Genomic DNA, 10,250 nt, shown 5'->3' on the forward strand with positions numbered 1-10,250 from the left:
AACTTCCTTCATAAATTGGTTACTTCTGCTAGCTCAGAGATGTCTCACTTCAGAGAAGAAATGACTCATTAATGAATACTCAAGGTCAGGCTGGATGGTGCTCTGAGCAACTTCATCTACTTTAGAATGTCCTTGCTCACTGCAGGAGAATTGAACTAGATGACGTTTAAAGGCCCTTTCTAACCCAAACCACACTACAAGCCTATGAATATACTATACAAACCACTGATGAACAAGAATACTGTAAAGCTGAATCTATGCTATCACCCACCCACTGGAAAGCTAGTGTGTAGCACAATTATTGTTAACTCTCTTCAAAGGAAAAAAAAAGGGAAGAAGAGAAAAAATAAGCAACAACTTAGAAATCTGCTCCCTGCAATTGAGTAATTTCTAGACTTACCAAAAACCTCAAAGACAATGAAGACAAAATGAGAACTAATTTCTGTGATATTTAGAACTTGTGCTCATATTCACATTACATTTATTCTTTTCCTCTTCCACACACTTCCATCTCCCACTACTGTCACTTAAACTAATGCCTGTTTTAGCATTCTGCAGCTATCCTGAGCACATTATGCAAATTCAAGTATTAAAACCTGCACACTGTTATTCCAGAAGAAACACACAGGATATCAAGTCTTACCAAGACAGACAATCCTTGAGGGCATTGAAATAAGGATATCTGGATATAACACAAATAGCAAATGGTACAAAACAGACAGGCATCTTCCCAGTCTGCACGGATTCCCAGTGGGCCTGCCTGTTCGAGGAAATGCAGCCATCCTGCAAGACAACCACAGATTAATGTGTTTATGGGTAAACATAAATTTACACCTGATATTTTTTTGAGACGCCTAGAGATACGATACCCAATTCCTTCTAAATTTAAAAGAGATTTGGATATTGATGTCCCTTAGGTTCTTCAGAAAAAAATGTCAGCCTACAAGACTTAGATAGACGTATTAAAGAGAATTTCTGCACAAAAGGAATTAAGAAAGGACACAGGATACAGTTATTACCAAAACCAGTGTCCAAAGCACAAAGTCTGCTCCCAAATATTTAAAACACCCAGATGAAATTCCTAACAGTTTTTCCTAATGCAATGCTGTTCCAATATATTTAATTTACAATGGCAATATAAAGTATGATTTGTTCTGTATTCCTACTAACATAAAAACCTATTGACTTATTTCAATAATTAAACCTGAAATAATTCTCAAAGTGTTTTAATTTGTATCTTTTACTCTGTTTTAATGAAAGTATGACTTAAATAACATACTTGCATAGGCTGGTAGTACTGAGCTACAACACCATATGTTCTGTTACCACAGACATCTGTGAAGACCAGGAAATGAATGTGGTCGTCTTTTGATTCAGAAGTTAAATGAAGTCCTCCTGCAATGAAGACAGAACATTTTTTTTTTTAACTACAGCTGCCTGAAACCCAATTCATGACAAATACTTCACATTTGCACTTAATTTCAAGAGAAGCATCTCATTTTGAGGAGTTAAAATGCATATATACAGTCAGTTTAACCTAAGGATTGTTACAAAAGCTGTAAGCTGCACCTTACTAAAGAAGCAAAAATATTACTATTCTGCATTTTAAGTGGTAAAATACAATAGATGGTGTTAGTTCCCCTTTTTTTTTTGTCCTTTCAAGCCATTTATATGGTCTGCAGTAGTGACATGCATGTGAGTATTTCTGCAATTAAACCTGGAGGAAGCGGTCACTACTTCAGGTATATCTTAATACCAAATAAAAAGTGAAAGACTACTCAGCCATTTGGGGGGAAAAAGGGAATTTTAGCAGTGTGTGCAGCTCACTCAGACCAAGATTTACCAATAAGGGTAAAGGAACTTTCTTTCAGCTTCCCTCCCTTGCAGGTGGTGCAGTTACTACTGCTAACAAATCTGTTTCCCACCACAGAGACATATAGAGTAAGGGTACCCTCATCAGGGTAACAGCTGCTTTCATTACTGCCTGCTCACAAGCAGACACATTATTTAAACTGTGAAATACAAAGAGATAACAATTCTAATAAATAAACAAATATGGCTGTACTATGGGTCAACAAATAGATATTCAAAATTCTCATGAAGTGAGAAGTCGCCATACCTGGGAAGCACAACTGTGGCAAACCAATAAGATCAATGTCCTTTGGAACGGTCACATCTTCAGTGTCAGGTGCTTTCTGCTCCCCATTGAGACTCTTGACATTTTCAGTCTTTGGTTTCTCTTTTTTCTTTCGGAAAGACCGGCGTTTATTTCTGTTCAAGCTATTACCAGCATTAATCATCTGAGCATCATCTCTGCTGACAAATGGAGGCACAAATACAGAAAGAACTTCTGGATCAAGGGGAGGGAGGCTTTTAAGTTTCCTTTGTGTCCCCTATAAAAAAACCAAACACAGCCACTAAATTGACAGACATCTTGATAGATTTTCTTTTAGACCATTTTTATCCCTGTCTGCTGTCTACCCCTAAAATAGTGGGTTTAGAATACATTTTTCCTTCTCCTTAATTATTTTTTCCTTCTGATTTCTTGCTTCACACATGTTAATGCAAGGGAAATAATCTGGGCATTTTCAGTAGGCAAATAATCTCTCTTCACCACTGAAAATGAACAGTATCAGTGTTGTGCCGCTGGCATAAGAAAACTAACAAGTATCAAATATGCTATTCCTTCATTTGAAGTGTTAGGATATACTTAAGCTATACTAAAAATAACGCTGGCAGTGAGAGAAACCAGGCAAAAAAAGAATGAAAATAAAGAAAACCAGCTGAACTCCCTAGATAAATGGGTTTTTTTCAGCTTTAGGAAAAGCCACATTTTAACTATGAATAGCCTCTACATGAAGACAAACAAACAAAATCAATGAAAAAACCAAAAATACTTCCCAAAAAACTACATAAGCTTTCACAACATTTCACTTTTATAAAGCAATCAAGAAAGTACAACTAAAAATGACAATCACTGTTACAATAAACACAATTTTAAGGCACTGTTCAACCTGAAGCCATGAAAATTTCTCCATATACTGAGGAGTAAGTGGAACAGGCATCCCAAGAGCATGTATGAAATTATGGGGTTTAGTAGGCAGCTATGCAAAGCACTACTGCACTGAATGCCCTTGCTGCCCTGTTATGGAAAACCTGTGGTGGAAGTGACAAGAGATTTCCTTGTACTCGGGAGCATTTTTTGTACTCTTGACCATATAAATAGGAGATAAGTAGCTGCATTCACTGTGATCTTCATTCTTCCTGCAAGGCCAAAACAGCAAGCAAAAGCTTTGTTTAGTCAATGGATATTTGGAAACAGGAAAGGCAAGCCTCACTGTGGCTAAAATTTGTTTCATTTTCAACTTTTCCTAAGTGGTACAAAGACAGATGAAAGAAAGATGCTGCTTTTACCTTCAGACATGAGACATGGGTATAACTCACATTTAAGATGGCCTCTCTCATTACTTCCCTACTTTTAAAAATACCTACAATATACAAAGCTCTTGATTCACTGGAGCCAATCTTTGACCACTTTAGTTTTGGAACAGAAAATCTCAGCTTATTTGTCCTGGTAGATGAATCCACCAGCAATCTTCTTCACTTTTAAGCATCATAGGAAAAATAAGACAAGATACTACATTAATGATATATGAGTTACTGCATCTTAAGCTCCACCATACTCTAAAATGAGATACTTGAAAATACTTCAATAAAAATAAGAAGTGAAAAAACACTGTTTTTAATGAACACACAGAGTCTGAACTAGAAAGAAGAGGAGAAAAGATTAATATTTCAGGTAAGTATCCACTGGGATACCCAAAAAATAGCAATTACTTCAAAAATCACATGAAAAAATGTGGTACAGAATGCCATATACTGCCATGCTAAAATCTCCAAGTGTCATTTTCCTTAACTGGCAGCTAACATTCATTTCAAGTGACGAAACTGGAAATGGAGATAAATCCAACATGACCATTTTCAAAATAACATGCAGCTAAACATTTCAGAAGGAAATTAAGAATTAAGGCTCATCCCCGAGGCTATTATGCAAGAAAAACACAGACCTACTCAAACAGTTGCAGTCTTGGCAGATTTGCCCTGCAGAGGTTGTTTTCAACCAAAGTTGCTTTGACAAGACAATTCTGACTTACACTGAAAGCATCTCTGCACTACAAAGTGCTGGATAACAGCCAGCAATTTAGCAGCCTCACAGTGTAGCAGGTCCTTGACATCTTGAACTACAGGAAAGGCACTAAACACCACTCTTTTCCCCACAGAACAGCACTGTCGGCCCTGTCACTGACCCAGTGACTCAGTCGTCAGCATTCAAATCTGCTCTTACTAACGTCTATGGCCAAAGACATCTTTTCTTACCTTTTCATTTCAACAGCAGTGAATAGGCAGCAACAGAACAATACTCACTTGTTTCTACCATTCTTTGAACATTTTTTATTCTCTGCTTCTACTGTTACTTCTTTATTTTAGAATGCATCCAAGTGGGTTTTGAAAGTCTCCAGTGAGGGAGACCCCACAACCTCTCTGGGCAGCTGTTCCAGTGCTCTGTCATGTCCAAAGGAAAGAAGTTTCTTCTCAAGCTCAAGTGAAACCTCCTGTGTTCTAAATTGTACCTGTTGTCCCTCGCACTAAGACCAGCCCAGCTCGACTCTCATGACCACCCTTTAGATACTTATATGCAATGAGAGGATCCCCTTTCAATCATACCTTCTCCAGGCTAAACAGCCTCTCCTCACAAGAGATGCTCTATCCTCCTAATAATCCTCATGGCCCACCGCTGAACTTTCTCCAGTAGCTGCCTGTCTCTCCTGAACTGGAGAGCCGATAACTGGACACAACACTCCAGGTACAGCCTCACCAGGGCAGAGTAGAGGGAGGAAAGAACTTTTCTTGATCTGCTGGCCACACTCTTAACACACCCCAGAACACTTTCTTGGCTACAAGGGCACATTGCTGGCTCATGGTGAACTTGTTCACCAGCACTCCCAGGCCCTTCTTCGCAGCGCTGCTTTCCAGCAGGTCAACCCCCAACCCACAGTGATACATGGGAGGTTATTGTTCTTTCATGAAACATAGCTTCTTATAAACACCAGTTTCTTTCCTGTAATTCTCCAAGACTCCAGAAGCCAGGGGGGTGTATTCCCTCCCTATTAAATGTTTATGTTCCTGTAATAGTGGCACTGTATGCAACACAGATAACAGACAGGGTATTTACAATGACTGAGCTATTTTAGACACAAACAAGAAGTAGTGTGTTGAAACCACAGATTCAAGTGTGATCTCATCTCTCTGGTGTTTCCTTCACCTCAGCCTCCTATTCCCATCACTGAAAAAGTTAATGTAATTTTGAATGTCATGGAAGAACTGGCTTCTCTAAGGAATAACTGGGCAGGGAAAAGTATGAAGTCTTAGAAAAATGAGGTTGAAAGGGATCTTTGAAGGTTCCAGTGCAATCCTCTGCTCAAAGCAATGATAACTTTTACTTTCCATCAGGTTGCTCTGGGTCTTATCCCATCAAATTTCAGAAATCACTTATGAAGGAGATTCTCCCTGCCTTGTACCCCAGCCCTCATGCAGATAATCCCAATGGGACAGTATTCCAGATGTGACCTCAAGAGCACTGAGTAATAACAGTAACAGCAATAATCCCTTCCCTTCACCTGTGAGCTACCGTCCCAGTGATGCAGGCCATTACACAGATACTCTTCACTGCTACAGCTGCACACTGCTGATTAATGCTCAACTTCAGAGAATTGTAGAATAGTTTGGGCGGGGACACCTCATGATAGACCAGGTTGCCCAGAATCCTGTCCAAAGTGGTGGTGAACACTTCCAGGGATGGACTATCCACAACCTCTCTAGGCAGCTTGTTCCAGTGCCTCAACACCTTCACAGGGAAGAATTTCTTCCTTAGATCTAATCTAAATCTACAGCTTTCAGTTTAAAGCCATTATTTCTGTCCTATCACTACATGCCCTTGTAAAAGGTTCTTCTCCAGCTTTCTTGTAGGTGCTGGAAGGCTGCTACTTGATCACGTATCTTTCGCACAACTTGACACCTAGGATGCATTACAGAAGAATGAAAAAAATGTTGGCCCTGCTGATGCAAATGTAACCAGCAAACCAAACATGACACACATATTGTAAGAAACAAGATCTGTACCACTAACTGTGGTAAGTAGGTACAGAACCTAGCAATGGAGCTGATAGGAAGATCTGAGACATCTCAGACAGCTTGTACATCATCCTTGCCATATTAAAATCTAGCTTTATAGCTGAAGAAAACTTTGGGGAAAGAAGTCTTATTAAAGATGGCCATATGATCTTCACTATTGTACTTCTCATTCTTACAAAATACACATTTCCAACACTAAAGAAGCAATCTCTGTCTGAAAATAGCAGCCTCTGATCTCTTCAAATTGAAATCTTAGAGTAATAATTATCTTAGTAATAAGGGCAACTGATGGATGACAGCCCAGAAACTTCAGTTTAATGAGTTTCAGTGCAAATCTGTTATCTTTTTTTTCCTGGAATCTGCACTGAAAACAAGTCAATCATATGAGATTATGTTTTTCTTTGGAAGTGTGTTATATCATTCCTGCTGACCTCATTGACTTTACTACCCCATATTACAATAAAGTTAAGAATGCACACGCATACTTTCAGGACCAAGATCTGAAGCACCTGCAAAAATTTTCCCCTGCTGTTTAATCTGTAAATATAATCAGTGGGCCATTACTTTGCATTTAAATGTTTTTATTTTCTGTCAGTGAAGTCTTTCCTTTCTACATTCACTGAAATCAGACACAAAACCTATCCCACCATTTCCTTCCGGCAGAAGGAAAAGGATGTGGAGTAAATCTATAAACTTGCCCTAAGACAATAACTGTGGTGTAACAGCTTGCAGGGACATTACTGTAGTTAAATACTGACAAGGCTAGAGACTCCTTTTTTATCTGACACTCAACTTCACTACTTGAGCAAAGAAGTAATTCAAAACTTGCAGTCTATGTGGCTCCCACTTTTTGCAGCCTATCTCTTATTTGTTGTTCTACACGCTTTTTGGAAGCAATGCAATCAAACAAGCAGACTGGAATGAAAAACCAATTCCCTTTCTTTTGGATTTACTTCTTGTGGTGGGTCACACTTCTCACACAGATGCCAGAATAACATATGCACATCCATTTCAAAAGCCTGGTGTTGACATTTATGGCACAACTATTTTCCCAATTTGAATGTACACATTAGTGAGATCCTGGAATTTGAACCTCTACTTTACCTGATACCACTTAAAAAGCTGACATCAGTAAAAGCTGTCTCCTGAGCAGCAAGCAGCAACAAGTTTAACAAAGACTTCTCTATCTAATGCTATTAGAGCACACAATCAAATTCAAGTTGAAGCAAGACAACTCGAGACCCCTGAGAACAGCTTGGCTCTGAAGCACGTACTGGCACCACGGACACTCCCACCTAAGAAAACCATCAGCACATTTCAACAAAGCACAATCAAGAAGAGGATTTTAATTGTTAATTCGTGTGTGAAGTGCCTACAGTCATAAACAAATTAAAAACCACATACTCAAAGCGGAAACCAACCCATCAACTCCTGCTGTATCTGAATTGCTCGGGTTGTGCCAAGTTCAGAGCACTAAGCTCACAGGGAGACAGTTACACCTCACGTTGTCCTAAGGATGCAAGTTACCAGGCTTTATTCCCCTGTCGTTAGCTTTTATCTCCACCGGAAAACGGGACATGGGATATCATCCAGTAAACTACCACTATTGTTCAAGTGTCTTTCTGCTCCTGATCGTATAAAGCTACACTGGAGTCTTCATCTGAGCTCAGACTACCCAAAAAATGTAATTACTTAACAACACTACCAACCTAGTCCTACTCCGTTGATGATCCTCTGACAAAATAAGTTTTCTTTGAAGTATTCCATCTTTATCCCATGACAACAAAAACAAGACAACCCCCCAGTCTTATTCAAGTCCGTACTGGGAAGAGAGGCCCGGCTAAGGAGGAGCTGACCCGGCTCAGACTCTTGGTTAGACTCCAATTGCACTGCTCCACAGACCAGCCGAGGCACTGGACCACCGAGTCCCGCCGAGCCTGCCCGTCCTGCGCTCCCTCCCCTCAGCAAGTCCCCGCTCACCTGGACCAGTGCCCTGACGCGCTCCCTGGGCACGCCGACCAGCAGGCAGATCTCCAGCAGGCCCGGGGGCAGCACGTCCTCCATGGTACAGTGGGCAGTGGCGGCGGGCACGGCGGGCTGCGAGAACTCCTTCCCGCGGGGCGGGCAGAGGCGGGAACACTCTCTCCCTCAGACTGCGTCGCACTGCACCGCTGACCTCCCCTCCCGGAAATGCGTGTTTTGATTGGTTATATCTCCCGTCGCTCTGAGGACCTATGACCAGTGTGAAAAGTACAGCCTGCCTGCGGCGGCCTCGCAGTCCGGATGGGGGCGGGACGTCGCCCCTTACCGCCCGATATAGGGGCGGGCGTGAGGCTGTAGTACCGCTGGCCGAATCCCGCTCTGCGTGTGTCCCCACCCCGCCCCATCTCGCCTCGCCGCATCTCCTCGTCTACCCTATCTCCATCTCCTTTCCCTGCTAGGCGAGTTCCCGCGGAAGACACTCCCCACCCAAAGGGGAGGCCACTGTTTTCTCCTGGCTGGTTTCCCAGCGGGTCTGTTGGGCCGGAGGGGTTGAGGTGCCTCAGGGTTGCCCGTCGCCGGCGTGTCGGAGAGGTAGATGAAATCATGGCCTGGTGTTATGACAAGTGGTGCCATTAGCGCCTGTTTGCTCCAGGTGAGTCAGTAGGGGTATGCCACTAAGAGTCTTATATTTATTATGGGTCATAGTTTCAATGACCTACAAGCACATAGCTGATTGCAGACTGCGTAGTGCTTTGCCTCAGGAGCAGCAGAGCTCTCGGTGGAGCTGCCTTCACAGAAACAACACAGGGGACTCCGGGATTTGGTTTTGAGCTTTTTAAACTGACTGTGAGTCACTCTGTATGTATTGGCTCTGTGTAGATCTTCACTGAGGGAAATGTTTCCTTATGGGACCGATGCCTGAAGTACGCGAAACTGCAGAGAGCCGTCTCTCTGAAACTGAAAGGATGAGCAATCATTTCAACACAGCCACGAACTTTTTGTGGGCTAGTGTTCACGTACTTCAAACAGCAAAAATAAATTGCTCCAGGCTCTCATGATTTTGTTGTCAGTCTAGAGTTGTGAACAGATTTCTTCAATAAGTACAATGAACGTTAGAAACACAAGAGGTGGTGGTCTTCATGGGGATTACCTGAACTTTTGTGGTGTTAAAGCTCAGGATCACATGGCCTCCAGTGTTCTCAAATATAAAGGAAGTCACAAACACAGAATATAGGAAATTATATAGCATTGACTGAAAGAAGGAAATTCCTGAAAATCTGGAAGTTAAGAGATTGCTTCTTCAAAGTGAGAGAAGATTTATGTTAATTAACTTTTAAGGTCGTAAGGAATTATTAAATCATCCTGTTTAGCTTGTGTAGCCTAGGCCACAGAATAAGAGCAATTCCTGTATGAAATTTGTAGCTTCTGGCTGGCACCATGAGTTCCTACAAGAGGGATTACTATCAGTTACTGTTAGAAGTTTGGCATCTCATTTTTCGCTTCAGCATTTAACTTGCTTTTTTTGCCACTGGATCATGTTACAGTTTGCCTGCTGTTTGAACAGAATCTTCACTATGAAAAGATTTCTCCTTGCAGAGTTCAAGATTATTAGTGTATTTTAACTTATTATACAGTTCATGCATTTTAGCTCTTTTCTAATCACTTGTGTGCATCATTTCTCAACTTTTTTTCCCCCATATTCTTTTTAAATTGTCAACACCAAAAATAACCTTTACTGTTGCTGAATATACAGTGGTAAGTCGCATTGCTATTTATAATTGTTAACCTCACCTAGTTAAAGCAGAGGAAGACTGATGTATGAATCATTCAGAAAGGTTGTAGTGTTAATTGGTAATCCACTGTAACCCTGTATGGTTTTCTTAAGGTTGTTACTTCCAGCATGACAACCCTGTGTCTTGCATTCATTGACCTATAGCTATGACCTAGTGTTTGACCACATTAAAAGAAAACAGCAAATGAGCTGAGGCTATTACCCAATCCAGGTCACCCTGTAGTTAATTAATTTGTATGATGATTAGCTTCTGATTCTCTATCTGAAATGATAAATACTAGAT

General features: G+C 41.1%; 1 protein-coding gene across 1 annotated transcript in view; it reads right to left on the reverse strand.

Annotated features, from left to right (window-relative positions):
* The window catches only part of DENND3 (DENN domain containing 3), a 37,111-nt gene extending 28,815 nt beyond the window's left edge, over window positions 1-8,296 (reverse strand). Inside the window, exons 1-4 of the mRNA XM_009901283.2 lie at window positions 8,173-8,296; window positions 2,120-2,393; window positions 1,280-1,395; window positions 644-783 (exon numbers count right to left, since the gene is read on the reverse strand). Coding sequence (XP_009899585.2) covers window positions 644-783; window positions 1,280-1,395; window positions 2,120-2,393; window positions 8,173-8,256 — 614 coding nt within the window. The 5' untranslated portion in view covers window positions 8,257-8,296. The remainder of the gene's footprint in view (window positions 1-643; window positions 784-1,279; window positions 1,396-2,119; window positions 2,394-8,172) is intronic.
* Between the last annotated feature and the right edge of the window lie 1,954 nt (window positions 8,297-10,250).

This window comes from Dryobates pubescens, chromosome 14 (genome assembly GCF_014839835.1).
Source record: "Dryobates pubescens isolate bDryPub1 chromosome 14, bDryPub1.pri, whole genome shotgun sequence".
Lineage (NCBI taxonomy): Eukaryota > Metazoa > Chordata > Aves > Piciformes > Picidae > Dryobates > Dryobates pubescens.